Source organism: Neofelis nebulosa, chromosome 8 (genome assembly GCF_028018385.1).
Source record: "Neofelis nebulosa isolate mNeoNeb1 chromosome 8, mNeoNeb1.pri, whole genome shotgun sequence".
NCBI lineage: Eukaryota > Metazoa > Chordata > Mammalia > Carnivora > Felidae > Neofelis > Neofelis nebulosa.
The window spans coordinates 118,771,420-118,792,860 of NC_080789.1; the positions used below are offsets into that span (position 1 = coordinate 118,771,420).

At 38.4% G+C, this 21,441-nt stretch overlaps 1 protein-coding gene across 5 annotated transcripts in view; it reads right to left on the reverse strand.

The window, feature by feature from the left end:
* MYO3A (myosin IIIA) overlaps positions 1 to 21,441 on the reverse strand; it is a 254,494-nt gene that overhangs the window by 43,055 nt on the left and 189,998 nt on the right. For 3 of the 5 annotated variants that reach the window (XM_058681668.1, XM_058681662.1, XM_058681664.1), the window contains 6 exons: positions 19,983 to 20,188; positions 12,372 to 12,483; positions 9,869 to 10,031; positions 8,202 to 8,325; positions 3,558 to 4,461; positions 1,368 to 1,512 (listed from right to left, as the gene is read on the reverse strand). In XM_058681668.1, the coding sequence (XP_058537651.1) occupies positions 1,368 to 1,512; positions 3,558 to 4,461; positions 8,202 to 8,325; positions 9,869 to 10,031; positions 12,372 to 12,483; positions 19,983 to 20,188 (1,654 nt within the window). The remainder of the gene's footprint in view (positions 1 to 1,367; positions 1,513 to 3,557; positions 4,462 to 8,201; positions 8,326 to 9,868; positions 10,032 to 12,371; positions 12,484 to 19,982; positions 20,189 to 21,441) is intronic. The other 2 variants (XM_058681665.1, XM_058681663.1) reach the window with 2 other exon arrangements.

The window sequence follows — 21,441 nt, forward strand, 5'->3', positions numbered from 1 at the left end:
TATATACATATAATGGAATATTATTTGGCAATGAAAAAGAATTAAATCTTGCCATCTGCAACAACATGGATGGAACCGGAGGGTATTATGCTAAGTGAAATAAGCCAGTTGGAAAAAGACAGATATCATGTTTTTACTCATACGTGGAATTCAAGAAACTTAACAGAAGACCATAGGGGAAGGGAAGAAAAAATACATTACAGAAAGGGAGGTAAACCATAAGAGACTCTTAAATACAGAGAGCCATTTTTGTTTTCAAAACTTCACTACAACTATAGACTTGAAAATAATGTGGCAGGACAACTGACTGGAACATGAAGATATTTTCTCTTCCTCCCATATCAAACAGTCAGGCTCATCTTAGTAATTTCCTGCCTAAGGGGTTTTTGCAGAAGCTGCATGAGGTTAGCAGGATTTCCGGTCTTTGGCAACACCAAAGTCATTGCAGAGGTGATGCCAGGTGTCTTGGTAGGGATGGCGAGAGAGCAGGAGGCCTCCAAGAAAGTCAGGGAAAATAAATATTTTCCCAGACAGATGTCAGCAGGGCCATCAGTGGCTGCTTCTGGGGGAGGTTATAAGGCTGCAGAAAGGATGGCTACCTGAAGCATGTATGGACCAGGTGAGACTCCCGACTTGACAGTTTCCAGGTACCTGCTGAGGGTATGGGAACAGCACAGCTCCTGACTTGAAGGGGTCATGATGCCAGCGAGAAGATGGGTGTCCCAACAGTAACTGTGTAGGCAAATAACTAGTGACCACAGGCTCAGGCTCTACCTGGTCCTTTGATGGATGTGTAAGACCGCAGGGTCTTTGCACAGCCCTGGAGAGGGGAAGGCCTGATAAATACTGAGTTTGAATCCCCTACCAGTTTAGTGAAATGGGGACAGACTGTGACACAGTTGATCAGAAGAAAAATATAATAATGCATTTGGGTTTGTCATATGAATGGAGATTTGAATCTCCTATAGTCTACTTAAGGTTGCAGATGTTGACAAAGGAATAGATATTTACTTTTTTGCTCCCTCTCACCAAACCTGCATTCTGCCCACTCCTCCAAACTCCATCTCTATTTCCTTCTGATGTCATTTGAAAAGTTCTAGTTAACGTGTATATGAAGGGGGAAAAAAAAAGAAAAAAGAAAAAAGAAAAGAGGGGAGAATGAAGTCAGAGAAAGTAGAATGTGTGTGGAACATTCTGGAAAAGTTTTTATCTACACATGAGAAATGGAATGAAGAGAAGGTTCTCCCCCAAACAGTTAGAAAATAGTTACCTCAAACCTGACATAGAATAAAGGTCAGAAACTAATAAACAAATAGAGTATCTGGCACTATGTTTCCCTTCAGGAAGTTCTAACTACTGATTTTTACCTGAGAGGCACTGCTGAGAAGAAACTCGTCTATTAATTGGCTTATGAGGATAGACACCCAGATAAAGAGGCTTCAGTTGCTGTGACAAAATCATTTCATTCAGTTTTTTCTGCAGAATGAAATATTCTTCAGATAACTTTGATATCTAAAAAGAAGGTCATGTGTCAGATTAAATCAAGGAAAAGAATTCAGAGGGCTGCACATGTACACCAGGATCTGGTAAATTCCTGATTGACTGTCCCCAGGACTCTCACGCACTTCTCCAGAACCTACCTTGAACCAGGCCTGAAAACCCAAGGTCCGAAAAAGTCCTCACTTGACCAAGCCTCCCCCTTGGTGCAACTTGCGCATCTCACGTTTTCCATTTACAAACTGCCAAACGTGTCATGCTACATGAAGCATTCTGTCCTGATCACTCCTCCCTGGGGTCCCTGAGATCTGGCTTCTGTCTGTACCATTCTGTAGCAATTGCCTTTCTGCTTTTAGCCCACAGAAGCCTTTGGTTGCCTTTGATTGTGTTAACCCCCTCCTTTCCTTTCCGGTGTTCTTAGCCTCAAGTCAGGGCTCCTCTCCTCTGGCTCCTCTCTTTCCATCCAGCTCCTCTGCCTCTCTCTGGTCTGCATCCTGACCCTGTGGACATCGCTGTACTGCTGGGCTGTACGTGGAGCTCCTGCTTTTCTACCTCTAGCTTTGTCCCCCTGGAGTGCTGATTCCACGGCATTATTATCCAGCTCTATGGAGATGATTTAGTAATTCTGCATCTCCTCAATGTCCCTTATGCGTAGCAGATCAGGTTTCCAATCCCCAGTTTGGTCTTTAGAGTAAGAAAATGTATGCACCAAGGAAAGGAAGGACTGCATGCATATTAAACTCTCTATGTCCGTGTGCTTAAAAAAAAAAAAAAAAGGAACAGGAAAGGACTGGCAGATCTCTACTAAAAGCTACAAGTTGGAGATGTTTAGGCCACACCTATAACATGAAAGTGGTGCCCAAGAGTGGCTACTGTGCTTTTGCATGGACGCAGTCACTGTCAGAGACAAAGAGCAGAGTTTGGGGACCCAAAAGTATTAGGCAATCCCTCTTTGAACTAACCCATAATGATATTTCTTCAATGATTGTATATACTATTGATTACCCTGGTGATGCATCTTAACTTACAATATGCATTTTAGAGGTCATCTAGTTAAAATCCTTCACTTTACATAAGAGAAAAATAAAGGTGACTTTCTTAAGGTCACACACAAAGTGATTCTCTTAAGATCAAACACCTACAGAGAAGGCAAGACCTGGGATTGGCATTTTCAGCAGCAGCTCCCTGTGGTCTCTCCCTCCATAGTACTAAGTAATCAGTGTTCCATGTACACCCATGAGAAGCGCTAAAGCCAACTGCCCCCTTCTAAAAACAGCCAAAACATGCCTACTCTTGGCACACGATATACTCCAAGAGGGGATTGTTTTTTGCGGTTTCTTATTGTCACAATGTAACACGTAGATTTCTACCTTCATTGCATGTATGCCTGAGTATGGCTACATGCCTAATTTTGACACCTCATTATGTCTTCTTAAAATCTGGGGCAGGGGCGCCTGGGTGGCTTGGTCGGTTAAGGTCCGACTTCGGCTCAGGTCATGATCTCACAGTTCCTGAGTTCGAGCCCCGCATCAGGCTCTGTGCTGACAGCTCAGAGCCTGGAGCCTGTTTCAGATTCTGTGTCTCCCTCTCTCTCTGCCCCTCCCCTGTTCATGCTCTGTCTCTCCCTGTCTCAAAAAATAAGTAAACATTAAAAAAAAAAATTAAAAAAAAATCTGGTGCAGAAAAAGCATAGATTTTAGAGGATTTATAACACTTTTTTTTTCTGTTTCTTTTTCTTTTAAACTCTAGTGAAAGATCTCAGAGAAGGAAATCTGCATTGTCCAATGTCAACATTTTAGTAACCTGCATAAACCAATGACTAGTCTCTTGACTACAGAAGGTTTCTATCGTATTTTATACTACTTCTAACAGCACATCGTCTTAAAAATTTATGGCTATTTGAATAGCAAAACCTTTGAGACATTCATTAAAGAGGGTTGCAGCCTCATAAAAAGAGATGAAACAATTATTAATAATTATTAATTAATGGTACATTTACTTCAGTTACTGTGTAGTTCCCAGAGATTTCTACTAGTAAATAAATCTGTTTGTTTACATACCTGTTTTGAAAAGATTGCCAAATCACATGCTTCGTTCTCTAAAACTGCCTTTGAGTCTCTATCATTCTTTGTCCTGATATTACAGGATTCCTCATGTTTTGTGGGATAGGAGTATAAATCATGGGTATTTGTTGCTACTTCTGTTGGTTTTGAAACAACCTTTTGACTTTGCAAAGAAGACATCCTGTCCTTCTGTAATTGCTGCTTTCTCTTGTAGCCCCGGTATTTGCTCTGAACGAACACTGCTGCTCTATCTTCCTCCTGGGCGTGCATGCTGGCTTGGGCTGGCCTCTCTCTGACCGACCCAGGCGTCAAATGGCTTCTCTGATGGCTGCACACTGGTGCATTCTGGGTAACTACAGATGTCTTCTTTTCTTTTTCCTTGCTATCTGCATTTTGATGAACTGACCTTTGGCTAAGACTGGGTTCCAAACTTTTTGTTAAAGAAGGTTGCTTTGTCTCATTCTCCACCACCCAAAGTCCTGGGTAGCTTGGCCTTTCCGAGATGGCCTTCCTTTCTAGATATGCTACTTTTGATTCTTCAAAATTCCTTTCCTCTGCATACCTCTGGTAGTAATTCTGGAGCACAGTGTTCTCCTCCTCCACTCTCCTTACCTTACTATTCTCTTCCAGGTCTTTCGCATATTTCTTCTTAGGCTGTCCTTCTGTCCAAGGGTCCCCCACCAGATACACTTCCTGCTTAGCCTCTTCTCCATACATGTTATTCATTTTTTTCTGAGTTTGATGTCCTCTGTTGTTACTTTCAACAGCAATCATGGCTTCCCCTTCAACTCTGAAAGTAGAAGTCTTCACTGCAGATGTACTCCCTTTATTATTTGGAGCTGGAATGACTGTTTCGTTAGTAGGGACCACATTTTCTGTCTGTTTCTTCACAAAAGATTCCCTGTGTAAAACATACTGCATCTGAATATATGATATTAAACTGGACCTTATTTACCTGTATAGTGTTGGGAGAACAGTAACAGGGGCAAAAAAACAAAAACAAACAAAAAAACCCAAAAAACAAAAAACAAAAAAACCTCCAAATAAAAACTTCTCAAGTCACGTTAATCAAATGTTTCCCACATGTTCTCTCTAGCAACAACTGTGGTAGCTGCTCTAATAATGACGAAACCAGTTTCAATTTAGAATGAGAACTATCCTAGCATATTTTCACTTAATGAGGCATCAAAACCCTAGGAATTTAATCACTTCAAAACATGTCTTTTTCTAAAGAAAGTACCTACGGTGAGGAGAGGTTGTGGAAAATATATCAAAATTTGAGACTAGTAAGCAGGGTATGTTCACTAGGCTAATGTGCTGTATTTAATAAGCTCCCTCGAGCTCTGGTGATCACAGTAAATATGTTACAAAATTAAAGGGAAACAGTGTCCTTGCTACGGTTCATGATCATATAGTATGTTGACCAAAATTTCACAGTTGTTACTTTACCAATATCCTCCCAAAATGATTTTCCTTAAAGATAACATTTTCTCTAGTTTTTTTTTTAAAGCCACATAAGTTTCTTTTTCACTTTTTTTTTTCTTTTGGTGAGGACAAAACCCTCACAAGAGCAATATGGCCACAAAAAGTGTGTTACAGTACAGTGAAAAAGTCATGACCTGATACCCTGACATGCTACTTGGGGAGTTTTCAAAACTTTCCATTTTGGCTTAGGAAATCCATGGGAGATTTTTGGTCCTTTGCAATCTGTTTGTACAGAAGGATTTGTCTGGGAGTCAAACTTGGAAAAAGTTACTGGAATTCAATTTATCTAATTCCACTGGCCACTTCCTAGGCCTATAACAGCATCTTCAGGTTTATACAGGAGGCATAATAGAATCTCTGTTATTTTGCCAGGGACCAGAGAAGGAGGCAGGATACCAAGAACCCATAATTTTAACGAATGGCTATGCTAGTATTTTGAACACCTTCATAACACCCCCAGAGAATGCCTATACTAATCAAAGTATAATTAATGAGAAAAAGATAAGCAAACTACCACAGAGCTATAGTAATCAAAACAGAGTGGAATCGGCATAAAAACAAACTCACAGATCAATGGGACAGAATAGAGAGCCCAAAATAAACACACACATTTATGGCCAATTAATTCAGGACAGAAGAACCAAGAATATACAATGGGGGTGGAATAGTCTCTTCAATAAATGGTTTTGGGAAAATTAGACAGACACATGCAAAATAATTAAACTGGATTCCTATCTTATACTATATACAAAAATCAACTCAAAATGAATTTAAAGACTTGGACATAAGACCTGAAATCATAAAACTCTGAGGAGAAAATATAGGTGGTAAGCTCCTTGACTTTGGTTTGGCAATATTTTTTTTTTTTTTTTGGATTTGATACTGAAAGCAAAAGCAACAAAAGCAAAAATAAACTAGTGCGACTACATAAAATGAAAAAGCTTCTGTACAGCAAAGGAAACCATCAATAAAATGAAAAGGCAACCTACGCAATGGGAGAAAATATTTGCAACGCACAGACGTGACAAAGGGTTAATATCCAAAAATATATGAAGAACTCATACTACTTAATAGCAAAACAATGAACAACCTGACTTAAAAATGGGCAGAGGATGTGAACAAGCATTTTTAAAGGTGATGAAAAAATGACTAACAGGTACATGAAAAGGGCCTCAACATTTGGAAATGCAAATCCAAACCATGATGAGGTATCACTTCACACCTGTTAGAATGGCTATCATCACAAAAGACAAGAGAAAACAAGCATTGGTGAAGGTGTGAAGAAAAGAGAATCCTTATGTACTGAGAATGCTGTGCTGGTGGGAATGTAAATTGCTGCCAGTTTGGAAAATGATATGGAGGTTCCTCAAAAAACTAAAAATAGCACTACCATATGATCCAGCAATCCTACTTCTGGTTGTACATCCCCCCCCCCCCAAATCAAAAAACAAAGCAATGATCTCAAAGAGCTATCTGCACTTCAATGTTCATTGCAGTATCATTCACAACAGTCAAGACACGGAAATAACCTAAGTGACCATTAAAGGATGAATGGATAAAGAAGATATGGTATACATATTCAATGGAGTATCATTCAGCCACAAGAGAGAAGGAATCCTGCCATTTGTGACAACATGGACGCAATAAATCAGACCGAGGAAGACAAATACTGCATAGTATCACTTATGTGTGGAATCTGAAAAAGAAGACAAAAAGTCAAACCCACACAAATGGACAGTTGTGGTTTTGAGGGGGAGGTAGAAGAAATAGGAGGGAGAGGCTGGAAAAAGGATACAGCCTTCCAGCCATTAGAGGAATAGGTAGGTCTGAGGATCTCATATAAAACATGGGACTACACATGGTTTTGTATAACTGAATTTTGCTAAAGGAGTAGAATTTCAATGTTCTCACCAAAAAAGCACAAAAAGGAACTATGTAAGGTGATGGACGTGGTAATGAATTAGATGGGGGAATCTTTCCACAATGCAGATGCATATCAGATCATCATGATGCACACTTCAAATATCTTATAATTTTGTATGTTAATTACACATCAATAAAACTTAAAATTTTAAAAAGATGAATAAGTTCTTGGGATCTAATATACAGCATGGTGATTGTTAACAGTACTGTATTATAGACTCAAGAGTTGCTAAGACAGGTGTTCTTAAATGTTGTCACCACACACATACACACACAGAGTTGTAATTATTGAGGTGATAAATGTGTTAACGAACTTCACTGTGTTAATTATTTCACAATATATATGTGCACCAAATCCTCATGTTGTACACCTGAAAGTGACACAGTGTTATAGGTCAACTGAATCCCAATAGATTAAAAAAAAAAGACAAGGGTCCTGGGATTGGGGCTGGAATGATCTTCATTTCCCTGGAGACCACTCTTTCTTCTTTCGATCAATTCAAGCTTTACCACTGAGGCAAAATCTATATACTTTCTCTTCCCCTAATCCCTACCAAGATCTTCCATGCCCTACTGCACAATTTGCATATTTTTCTAGCAGAGTTAACTTGTGTTATTAGAATCACATATTTATTGGTTATATTTCCTTCCCATGTTTCTATGGGCAATTTGAGGATCAGGATTTTGTCTCATCTATCTACATGTCTTCACAGCTTACCATACAGCTTTATGTATAAATGCATTCAGGTGGATCTGCTAATAAGCACTCAGAAATATAGATATGGAGGCTCAAGAGAAGAAAGGGCAAAGTGTCATGCTTTGAAGGTTGGATTCTGGCTTAGGAGTTACGGTATACTGATTATTAACACCATGGGAATGAATGAGAAAGCCCAGAGATGATATTCAGATGTGGAGGAGGATTTAAATATGGGGACGGGAGGAGGAGTTAGCAAAGGATACTCAGAATTAGGAGCAGAAATGCAGAGTGCAATCCAGCAGAAGCCTAGGAAGAAAAAAAACTATGGAAGAAAAGTGTGGTCATCAGTGTGAAATGCCAGTGAACTCCCAAATAGGATAAAGAACACAAGAGTGGCCACTGGGTGTTCACTGACATTTAATGCACTGGTATTAGGAGCCTGATTAGGTACAAGAAAGACTGTGAACTTTATTTTGACTTTACAGATTTGAAAAATGTATAATGTCAAAATGGTATAAAAATGAACATCAATATACCTTTTATTTTCAAAGTTTTTCTTGTAGTCAAATTGCTGATCATGAGTCTGAAGAGTTGTTACTGCTGTGTTTTTTGTGTTAACAATTTCTTTTCTTTGTTTCCTGACTAGATGTCCTCTTGCAGCTGAAACATACAAGGTCCAGAGTAGCATTAATCAGAATAAAGAAAAAGCCATTACTTAAGTGAATAGAAACAAATTTTTTTTGACAATCAATTGTCAGGAAAATGAAATTAAAGAGCCCAAATAGGACAGGTTCATAAAAAATATTGTTCATTAACAAGATTCTTCTATAGCAAGAAAATAATTAAAGTGCCTTTTGCATTAAGGACAGTACTGGGATGAAACTAAAATGAAAGAGATTAGCTAAGTTGTTGAAAAAGACAAACTGTATTCATTTGCTTAAATCTGCTAATAATTACGTCAGCTATTTACAGGAGAAAGCCCCTATTATTTAAGAATATGTTTTGGACTTTTTGGCCAATTATCCTTGGAACCAGATAGATTTCAGAATTCAGCTTTAAACTTTTTTATTTTATAAAGGTAATTCAGAGCAAATAACACATATCCTATAACATTCCCCATGTCAGGGCAGCATTCCATAATCAAAAATACAAATATTTCTCCAGAAAACCAATATTTTTACTAGGAGTGATGAAGGACTATAAATATTAGGTCATGTTTCACTGCCAGATGAGTTGTGAAAAACCGTTTCTTCAGTGTTTTATAAATTGTGAAACTGTGGATAAAGAATCTGATCCCAAATTTTAGGGATTTGCATTTTGATGCCGCAGGGAGAAGTTAAGGGCTTTAAAATCCCCGAAGAGATGAGCCCTTACGATCTGACAGACCCGAGACTGGAACAGGAATCTCTCAAATGTTAGTCAGCTATTCTGTCCCCCATGTCAGTGCTCCTCAGAAGGCAGGCTGCAGATCATAGTGGATCATAAAATGGATTAGTGGGCCAAATCTAGCATCTAAAAATGAAGTGGGATAAGCCAGAACAGAAAATATCAGAGTGCATTGCATGTAGTATGTGTGCATATCAGGTTACACGGGAGAATATAGTTTTTACTATGGAAGTCCACTCAACACGTTGTGGAAGATGCTTCACTGAACCATACCAGGTTCTAAATTTAGTTTCTTATTGAAAAATGGAAAGTGAAATCTAAAGTCTATTGATACATTTTAATAAAAATGTGTAAAGTATTATTATAAATATTATTTACCTACAGTTAATAGAAAGAAACGGATGCCCTTTAACATAATGAGATTTAATCAAGTGGTCAAACATTGTGGCAAGTGTAACCTTTGGAATAAAGTAGGAAAAGTGTTATTGTCCAATGGATTATAATAATATGATTCCTGAGATCTGTAACTAATTTAATCACTTGTATCTTGCACAAGAGGTCAATTGTATTTCATTGATGCTTGACAGAAAATCTAAAAATTAAATTATTTTATTTAAAACAAAACATTCAAATATTAAAAGTGTCAATCACTGAAGCAATCAGATTTAGATTTAGTATAGAGAAAGCATCAACGTAACCGAGTCTGGAATTAAATACAAAAGCTACATAAGAATGGGGGTTTGAATATAAGATTAGATGTCCATATCTGAACATAACATTAAGTTTTGTTACACGGTGAGACCATCTGAGTGATTACCTGACTGTATTATTATAGCACTCTCTTTTCTTTTCTCCTGTATTTTTTGGTACCTCCTTGAATCCAAGAATCCTCTGACACAGGCTTGAATCAAAATAAGCTTGTCAATGGCTTCCTTTCGCATTAAATTTAACTGTTCCACATGATAATATTTAAGGAACACCTTAAAAGAGTGAAAATAAAATACAGATAAAACTAGGGCACACCAATGCGAAATAGTCATACGCTATGAAGAACAGATTATATTCTAAATCTTTTTCAGATTTTGGAAATCACTATCTTCTGCTTGTTTGGCCTGGATTTTGCTACATTTTACATTTTTATTCTTGAAGAAAACCTCTCTTTGAGAACAAATATTGTTTAGCAATCATACTGTTCTTTGCAGCCAGTTAACTAGGTTTTGTTGACTGGGCCAATAAGAATGGAGGATGGTCAGCTCTTGTATCAAAGTTTTAGCATCATATACTGTGAACAAAACTAGATTTTTATGTTTTCAAAAAGACAACTGTATTTTTCAAATTAAAAAGTCTTACAAATCTAGCTGTAAGACAGAGGACACTTACAGCTATAGCAATTCACTCATCAAATGTTTATTGACACCTGCTGTGTGTACTCATCTGCTGAGGATACAAAGGTGAATAAGGCAGGGCACCGTCCTTCAGGGCCTCTCATGTTGTCAGTGGAGGGACTAAGGCAGAGAGTGGCCCCAGACAGAACAACATTCCTGCTAGACTCAGTGGCCCCCACGGAGAAAGGAGGACTGACTTTCAATCATTCTAAAATCGAAATGAATTGAAGAAACGGAGGGGCCTGCAGGCCTGGAGTTATTCTCATTTAAGAGTTTTCAAACTCCCCCAGGAAATAGGAAGATTTTTTTTTCTTTTAATGGATACATTTACTAATAAAAGTCACCTAAAAGAAAGTTTATTGAATCCACTAAGAAAGTCACTTAAATTCAAATTTAACAGCGGAGTCATAAGAACTGGTAACACTGAAAGCAGAACCCTCTTTGCAGCTCCATGACTTGAAAGCTTGGCACCACAGGCAGGTTAGCATTACAGGGTTTGACGGAATTTAGTTTTAATTTCTATGGGACTCTGGATGCTAATTTATTTAGTCCATTCTACTGTTGACAATTCATTTAAAATTCAGTCTGTTCAAAAAGGTCATCTTTTCTTATTATTTTTTTTGTGCAGCATTAGAAATGTTTCTGTATTGAATACTTTTATTCATCTTAATGAGTTGGAAAAGGTGAAGTGGAAAAATACAAACAGCTTTAAAATGCTACTTAAATACCATGTAGGACTGGAACTGCAAAAGGCCCTTTTTACGAGTTAAAACTCCATTTGAAGTTAGGCATGTGTTTCAGGCCATAAATCGTGAGACTTCAGCCTGACAAAATTCATCTTTGTGATCATCTAAAAGAAAATGGTATAAATAAGATACACATCTTTTTTAGTGCTCAGAATTTCGCCTTGCTAACTACTGAAGTAAATATGGATTACTGAATATGTAAGACACTCGGTCTAAGATAAATATTTTTTAAAATCCCTTAAGTTGTTAAGGAGTAGCTTCTTTTGTAAACATGAAAATTCTCTCCCATATCTTCCACCCCTAGACACGACTAATGTGGATGTTTGTTTCAGTCAATATGGCTGACAGTGGTTATTCTTGAAGGTCAGTCTCTGAGGACTTTTCTTTAGATTGACTCTTTTCTCAATCCTCCCCCCAATGATATATTCAGTGTACCCCTAAGGCCTGGTACCCTCTTTATTTCCTTATCCCCATTTTGTAATGCTTTGAGGCTATCTGAGGAGCCTAATGCATCCTTTCTCCAAGCAGCCACCTATCTTACTTCCATACGCAAAATCTGTTATGATTTTTTTTCTTCATTCTCTAAGTGATTAAATAAGCTAAAATCTCTCCGGTCTCAACATAAACATAAACACAGTGATAGCCAAACCCTTATAGCAAGTCTACTAGCAATGGTGAATATTTTGCTCCAGATAAATTTGAAGTTTACAACAGAAGCAGATTTGAGAATTAGGAAAAAAAAATATTAGGATCCTGTTCAGATCATTATGATTTTCTACAGAATATATTCTGTATATATTATATGATATTAATATATATTAACACATTCTGAATATTTATAGACTATATTTGTGGTGATAAAAAAGAGAATATATCTCAGTATGTTTTTAATACTACTTGAAATGAAATGTACTCACTCTAAATTTCATCTTTTTTTTTTTTGGATAAATCTTCAAGAGAAACTTCTCTTGAATTTCTTAAAAGAAACCTTTATGACAACAAAGTGTTTAATTCTGCTGAAGAAGAAAACCTTTATGAATTTGTCAACTTAATTCCCTAGTTTAAGCTAGAGCTTCTGTAACATAAAAAAGCCATAATATTTTCAAGCACTGGAAAATGTTATAATTCTCAGTAAATCCAACACATTTACAATTATTATTTGTCCTTGAAAATTACATGCAAACATTACTTTCGTTTTTCCAAGAGCCCAGTTATCCAGACCAGCTTTTTCCAAAATGGTGGCACAGGTGTCAGGGCTCACTGGGGGTTCTTCATTCCACTTGTAGCAGAGAACATGGTACCTTCGAGTGGGAGAAAGTGCTGGTTAGTATTTCATAAAGTTTCCATGCCTCAGTAGCCTGGTGGATACTTGACAGTTCTGTGCAGGGAAGAAAGAGATTCCCAGACTCAATGCACAGGACCCTTCTCAGAATCCTAAAGTAGACTGACACAAATCCAGACCAATTCGTTTGTATAGATTTGAGCATTGTTTTCTCAGTTTAGTGATTACTTTTCAACACTGATCACTGAAATCTCCCACAAAAACTCCATCGCTAAAAAAGAAAAAAAAGTTAGTGGGGTATTTTAAGAGGAACAGCATTTTTCTGGGTACTAAAAGCAGAAGGATTGCAGTGGCAAGAAGCAAAGGGAAATATTTCATTTTTTCACCTTCACAAAAACATTGGAAGCTGATCTTAAAATTGGATGAAGGAGTTTAATTCTCTGCAAACCTCCTACTACTGTATACACACCATCGAGCACTGTCCTTTGAGGTACACTTTGTGTCTCACTGGAGGTTTTCTCTATTGGCTTAATACATCAGTAATTGAGGGGAAGAAGTGAGTTAAGGGGTTAATGCAGGAGAAAACTGAAACAGGCCACCAGGTGAATTACAGAAAGAAAAACCAGTTGACCATGGTCAACAATCTTGTGCAGTTTTCTAGGGTTTCCAACATGCCCTTATTTAATTTCTTGGTGCAGGATTAACCTGCTGATCCAGAGGAAACAAAGCATCAAGTTTTGGTAGGTTTTGAATTTCAAAACAGAGGCCATGTGTGTGGAAGAGTGAGGTGGCATGGTCAGGAGAGCTGAGTTCTCATCCTAGAGACTAATTACCCGTGTAAACATGGACACATCATGGAACCTCTGTAAATGTCAATTTCTTCATCTAAAAATGAGCCTGTAGATAAAACCTCTAAAAAGAACACACTCCAGCTCCAAGTTTCATCCTTGATAAACATGCAGATGAACTCTTTTCTGTTAGGCTCTTTGGAGAATCCTGGCCTAGAATGGTCTAGAAAGAAGTGATGGTCATAGCTTTTGTCATCTGTGCAAATAACCTCAGGGAGTGCCCGTTAACGTCCCCTCATTCTTTAGGCCTGCCAACTTGAGGACTAAACTTGCTCGTGGACACGTTGTGACTGAGGAGCTACTCTACCCTTCCAGCCTACCAACTATCTCCTGGTTTTACTTCTTTCCAGATCTAGCCAGGATCTCGTGGCTCATCATATGAGCAACCCTTCTTCTCATGCTCCCTCTCTTGGTCTTTTGTCGCACATGCTCTGCAAACATACAAACCTGGACCAGCCAATCATTGTTCTCTGCCCTCCTGTCAGGCCTTGGAGATCTGCCAGAGAAAAATCATTCACAGCACGCTCCCCTATGGCCTTGTGGCTTCCTGAGTCAGCCGAGTCCACAAGGACACCAAGAATCCTGATTGGTGTCCACAACTACTTTCCTCACTCAATCCTCACAACTGTTTCATCTCTCCTGTCCTGTTCAAATCTCCCACCTGCCCCTGCCCTCTGCGCTGCTCTCAGCAGATAAATGTATCTTCTATTTTACCAGAGGCCACCAGATGCAAGCTCTGCTGGCTTCCTCCCCGGCTACAGATCTGTTTGTCCATTATCGATTCTTCCCTTCTTCTTCAGAGGAGATATCCACTCTCCATCTGCCTGTGTTCTAGAGGTCATCTCTTCCTCCTCTCCTTTTTCAAGCCCTTTTCTCTCTTCTGGTGCCTTCCATTTAGTTCAAGACAAACCCTCTAAGTATGTCTCACCTGAAACGATTCTCTGTAGCCCACCCACTTCACAGAGAAGTTGAAAGATTGCTTAAAATAATTGTCTCCATTTCTCTACTTCCCATTAATCAGCAGCTCCTGGAATCTGATTTAATCACATAGTAATAAGGACTCTTATTTAATCACATAAAGATCTTTTAGTGATGAACTCTAAAGGGATGTCTTCCATCATAATCCTAAGTGTTGTTTTCTGCATTTACTATTGTTGACCCTTTTCTCTGTCTTGAGTATCCCCATGTTTGCATCCCACCTTGCCTCCCTGCTTATCCCCCTCCCCCCATCAGTCTCCCTGACATGCCTCATATTTAGACGTTCTGCTCAAATGCAAGTGTTCTCCAATGTCCCATTTCTTTCTGAGCTCTCTCCACAGGGGTCTCATCTACATGCGGACTGGATGATTCCTAAATCTTCATCTGTGGCCCTCTTTACACAAACTCTGAACACATCACTTCTGACTGCCTGCTTTGCTCCCCCACCTGGTTATCTCACAGACACTCCAATTCATCACCTTGCCTTTCCTCTGCTAGTTCCTACCTCTGAGAATGATGTCACTATTTTTTTCAAAGGTGATAAAAATCTGTGTGTCATCCTAGATTCTTCCCTATTCTCCACTCAGTGTATCCATCAAGCTTAAGAATCTCTCTGAAATCCATTTCTTTCTCTCTATTCCTACAGGCATTGCCTTGAACTTACTTATCATCACTTCTCAACTTGACTTCCATAATTGCCTTCCAACTGGTTATGTCTGTTCTCACTCTCCCTCCCCCAGGTCTGTCTGAATTGTCTTAATAAGATGAAAATCTGATCAGGCCCTTTCCCGACTTGGAAGGCTCTGAGAAAACCCAAGCTCTAAGCCATGATGGCAAAAACAGGTGCTTTCAAAGGCTAGGCACATAACATAGGTAAGTTGGAGAGCAGTGGAAATGTAGGAAATGCAAAGGTCACACCTGCCAAAAAGCAGTCATTTAAAATTAGGTGACATGTATGAAGACCAGCATGAGAACTCCCTCCCTCCTCTGTATCCCTGCCTGCCTTCCCAGTCTTACCTTCTGCTCTTTTCTGTGGACAGCCTGAGCTCTGGTAATAAAAATTATTTAAAATTATGCCAGAAGGCCATGTTTGCTCATGCCTCTATGCCTTTGTATGAGACTTCCAAGTTGGGAAAGGACATGATCAGATTTTCATCTTATTAAGTGTTGTGTTATTTGTATGTGTTATTCTCTCTGTCTGTATGTCCTTGATCCTCCCTGGTTGTTCCTTTAAGGAAGATCGACTCTTCCAATATTCTAGAAACTCTTTCTCATGCATCTTCAATGAAGAGACTAACTGGGCTAACTGACAGTCTCCTCCCCTGTGTTAGATGCACTGACTGCTGTCCACACACACCTGGAGCTCGTGGATACTAGTTCTCAGGGGTGTCCCCATGGGCTCCTGCTCCTGCCGGGAGAGTTGTGTCTGCTGCCAGACCCGTGTCTGCCAGCTGCGCTTGAGGTGACAGGATTCAAAACCGTATGACGCAAACTGATGAAATATGAGTGAGGAAAGCCAGAGAGTTGTTTCTACACAACTGCATCAAATGCTTTGGTAAGACTTCAGAAAGAAGTGGTCTAAAGCTATTACAAAGGGTTGAGGAGAATCTTAAGAATCAAGAAATAGTCAGCCCTGTGATTGTTTCACTAGTTATCTTCAATTTCCTGCTTCACCTCAAGAAACATTAACTAGAAATTGCAAGTAAGGGATTATTGGTAACTCATGCAAGGAAGAGTCACTATGGGGTGCTTGGGTAGCTCGGTCGGTTAAGTGTCTGGCTCTCGATTTTGGCTCTGATCATGATCGCAGGGTTAGGAGATGGAGCTCCACATGGGGCTCAGTGCTGACAGCACGGAGCCTGCTTGGGATTCTCTCTTTCTCTGCCCCTCCTCTGCTTGTGTTCTCTCTCTCTCAAAATAAATAAATACACTTAAAAAAAGAGTCAATAAACTCCAATTCATGGAACTTTTATTCAAAGAAAAAAACTGAGCCTGTATCAAAAGGCTGAAAAACGAATAGATGTTCATGTTCCAAGTTAAAATGTGATATTTATAGTATATATTTATATATGACTTTTATGATTCTCTGCTTTATCTGAATTTCTACTATAATCTAAGAAGTCTTCCCCTTTCCTCCTCACTTCTACCTTCTCTATGTCATGCTTTCAGAGTGCCCTGTGTATACTTTTATTAAAAATATCCACTACTCTCTCATTCGCTTCATAAATATTTATGGAGTGCCTACTATGTGCCAGGCACCTTTGTAAGTGCTGGGGATGGAGCCGTGAACACAGTACCCTCGTCCCTGGAGTTTACATTACGTTGTATGATAACGTAATTAGGTCCTTGTTTCCACAGCTAGTCTGTGAGTTTGTTAACATCAGAAGCTCTTTCATTATTCTTTGGATCTTTAATCTTTGGAATAAGATTTGGGTTAATCTTTTTTTCAAGGACTAGAATGTAGTGGGTGCTTAATTAAATGTCTGCTGAAGGTCTAATGACCTGCCTCTGGGACTTGCTATGGAAATAAACATGTAGGTAGACCAGTTGCACTGGGAAAGCCCCCAGACTCTTGCTTTGCTGCATCCCTTGTTTTAAAGACTTGCTTTAAAGGCAACATACTGGCTGCTGCTTTGTTTTTTATGGACTAGCTTCATGACTTATGCTGTGGGATTCAAGACCACGGCACTGTAGGTAATAAGCAATTTGGGGAGCTTGGGGCTGAGGCAAGAATAATGAAAATAATATAGCTAATACGTATTGATGACATTTGGGTCTATCAATAAACTTCATATATATTATTTAATTTAATGCTCATAACCATATACAGAGTAGATACAGTTATCATCCCTACTTGCAGATAAGAAAGACTGAGGCTTAAAGCTTATAGAAGTTACTCGAAGTAACTTTGAACAAAGTCACACATTTAGATGTGACAGAATTGGGGTTTGAACTTGGGCTTCCTGATTTCAAAGCGTGTGTACTTACCTACTTCACTATACTACTGTCTTCAATACGTTCTGGTTGACTTAGAGTTCTGGTAGCCAAACCATTGTGTATAGGTGTCTAGTGGAAAAATGGAGCTCACTATGGTAGCTTCTTAGGATAAGAGTTCATTTGAAATAGCTACAGCAAAAACCCTGTGCAAAGTAATTCCATATTGTGTCTCTTCTTGTAAGATTATTTCTTTGTCACAAAACAGAAGAGTTTATCTACAACAGAACAAAGAATCTGATGAATTTTGCATCATACAAGAAGGGTTGGTCAAAGGCTAAGACAGGACAGAGGAGAATTATGTAGTCCTATTTACACCTCCACAGGGCCTTTGCAAATTGTTCTGCCTCCTAAGAATCTACGCCAATTTAGATGAAAGCTTTCAAATTAGTGACAGAGAAAAGGTTTAGTCTTTTATTTCTGGGACTTCCTGTATTTAGAACAGCTGCACATATTCTCTGTATACTGAGTTTTTTTTCCTTCCTCATTTATCATGCAGTAATTTGCTATTTTATATAGCATGGGACTTTGAAATACATTTATAAATTTAATCTCACTTCTGACCTGCCAAATAAGCGACTTTCAACTGTAATATTGTCAAAAAGTAGGTTTAGTCCTCTTTACTGTCCATATTGTAAAACCATGGAGAACTGAAACGGTAAGTTCACTATGTCATTCAAGGCTCTCTGTACATAATTTTTAACCTGATCAGTTTTCCCATCTTATCTTCTGTCAATTTCTGTCACTTCACTAATACCTACTGTGCTAATCCCGGCAAATCCAACCAAGTCCCTCTAGCTTTTGACATGCCAAACAGTACAGTGAGAAAGACCTTTCCTGTCTTTTCCACAAACTGTACCTACCATCAGATTCCAGTTTGAACCTTCTTTCCTAATATTCTCTCTTATCAGCCCTCCTGGACATAAATTTATCTCTTCTGACCTCTTGCACTGTGTATACCATTCACTTGGATCTTGGTACTTATTACCCTGCATTGCTTATTAACTTTCCATGCCTGTGACTTTGAAAATTTTAACTGGGAGTGTCAATTCTCGAGGTTTAAGACAGTTTTAAAATGTGGTGTCCTCTGCAATGCTTAGCACAGTACTTTGCACATAAAGAAAAGGTCACTGAAATTCCATGGTAGTTATAGTAATATTATATTAATATTGTTTATTTAATTAAAAAAATTTTAATGTTTATTTATTATTTTTGAGAGACAGAGAGACAGAGCATGAACAGGGGAGGGGCAGAGAGAGAGAGAGAGAGGGAGAAACAGAATCCGAAGCAGGCTCCAGGCTCTGAGCTATCAGCACAGAGCCTGACACAGGGCTCGAACCATGAAATTATGACCTGAGCTGAGGTCAGATGTTTAACTGACTGAGCCACTTAGGTGCCCCAAAATTTATTTCTTAAAAAACAAGCTAGGCAGTAATTACTTACTGAATTCCTGAATTCTTTCACTTGATCTTAGCCAAAAGACTGAGAAATAATACCTGAATTCTTTTAAACATTTTTAAAAAAATACCTTTCGTTTCTTTGCCAGTGGGTCAAAAGGGTGAGGGGAGGCAAAAACTACTACAGATTGCTGAAAAAATGAAAATTTGCAAAAATAATTAGGATTCTCATTTTATTTAGTAAGGGTCTTTTGGTTACCCCAAGTGAAAGAATGCTTGACACAAGGTAAGATGTTTTGTTTTGTTTTGTTTTGTTTTGGGAGGAGGGAGTTAGAAATTTTGTTTTGTTCTTAATCCTAATTTATACACTCTGAAAAAGGCCAGAGAATGTTAGGTTTTACCTGAAAATTGCTAGGTTTTACCTCAAATGCTAGGTTTTACCTGAAAATGGTAATACTGTTGAAAATTGAAACTTCAAATTTAATAGGTAATAGTAATCACAGAATTGATAAATATCAGAAACGTGAGCATTTAAAATATTAAATATATAAGGAATATATTGAACCTCTATATCACTATAAATATATTACTTAATAAAATATATTTAATGTATAGCTTAATTCATTTTACATTAATCTCAAATATTAAAAAGGACCTCATACTTAATTGAGTCTTTATGTCTTCTAAATCACTGTCAGAGATAATGTCTCATTTGATCCTTATAACAATTCCACTAGGCAGTCACGGTAGATTTATTAAATGAGGAAAATGGTTCTGAATAGGCCAGGTTTTCTCAATCTCGGCACTGTTAACATTTTAGGATGGATAATTATTTGCTGTGGGGGGCTCTCCTGTGGATGGTAGGATGCTTAACAGCATCTTTGGATTTTATGCACTAGATGCCAACAACAACCCTCAATCCCACCAGTTGTGACAAACAAAATGTCTCCAGACATTGACAAATGTTCTTTGAAGAGCAAAATTTCTCCCTGTTGAGAATCACTGGTACAGCCCAATGGTCACCCAACCCAGAACCTCTAACTGCTCAGTACAGAAGCTTAGGCCTTTCAATCATACTGCCCATGACATTTATCCCATGTGACCACACAGGATCTCCCAGGTGACAATAGAAAACTCTTAGCCCCAGTTACTTTTTCTTTCAGTACAACATCTTTTGCAAAAACAAAATGCCTCCCTCCTAGAACACCTAAGTCATTCTCTTCCCTATTTTGCTTCCTATAATTCTTCTGATGAATTTCTCTATAAACTGTACATGGAAACTTGAAAAGAGTTCCACATACCGCTTTATAAAGTTAGCAAAAAGTATCCGATGTGAGTACCCCAGCCTTCGAATTCTTGCTGTTTCCAGAATTCCTGTGTAGCGAAGCTGTAGGAGAACTTTCTCTCTGTCGTATTTTCTTGCCTGACGGTCATTATTTGGTTTGATGCACCGGACAAAATGAGGTTGGCCCACCATCATTTTAGATAACAAATCCATCAGAGAATACTATAATATGGAACAAAAATAAATTTCCCAGTGTAGCATATAAAAATTTAGAAGGTTGCAGGTATTTCTTTTTACTATAAGAAAAAACGCTGAAACCTGGATGTTATACATGTTCACATGAATTCACAGTCAATGGAGGAATATGCATATTAATGAAAATTTTATTTATAGCATATTTTTAAAAATCTGTATTTACTCAAAAATGTAGAGGCAATAACTTGGAACTTAGCCATTAAAAGGTTTCATGTACATTCTTAAAGCAACTTTAATGAATAGATAAAATTCCTTTTGGTATAGTTTGTTTGTTAGTAATTATATCCTCTTAGGGAAGCTTGCTGACATACAGTATTTAGGCATACAACTTAATTTCCTCCTTATACCATTAATTTCCTTATTCAACTCTTTCTTTATAGAAAGTATGAAAGTAAACCCATCAATGCCTATCAGAATCATCTCCTAGTTTAAAATAAAGAATGAGAGGGGTGCCTGGGTGGCTGAGTCGGTTGAGCGTCCAACTTTGGTTTGGGTTATAATCTCACGGTTTGTGGGTTTGAGCCCCACACTGGGCTCTGTGCTGACAGCTCAGAGCCTGGAGCCTGCTTCGGATTCTATGTCTTCCTCTCTCTCTGCCCCTCCCCTGTTCACACTCTGTCTCTCTCTCTCAAAAACAAATAAACATTAAAAAAATTTTTAAATAAGGAATGAGAAGTTAAAGCAGTTTAATATATAGGACATAGGAGTTACAAAAATAAGCAAATTCATTTAAGTACTCTAATCTGCTCAAGTTCGATAATTTTCTTATTTATTTTAGAATTTTCAAAGTCACATAGATATGAAAATTGTGGTTTTTTTTTAATGTTTATTTATTTTTGAGACAGAGAGAGACAAAGCATGAACGGGGGAGGGTCAGAGAGAGAGGGAGACACAGAATCTGAAACAGGCTCCAGGCTCTGAGCTGTCAGCACAGAGCCCGACGCGGGGCTCGAACTCACGGACCGTGAGATCACGACCTGAGCCGAAGTCGGACGCTTAACCGACTGAGCCACCCAGGGGCCCCTGAAAATTGTGTTTTCAGCAATACCTTGTTACAATGGTAGCCAATTACTGGACAACTGAGCATAACATATCAGGATAATCATAGTTCAATTAAAAGTGGAATCTCAGACAGTGAATATGTTAAAGCCAGCATTGCAATTTATTGGCAAGGTAATGAATGTATGAACACAGGCAGCTGTTGTCAGTTGGATTTCTTT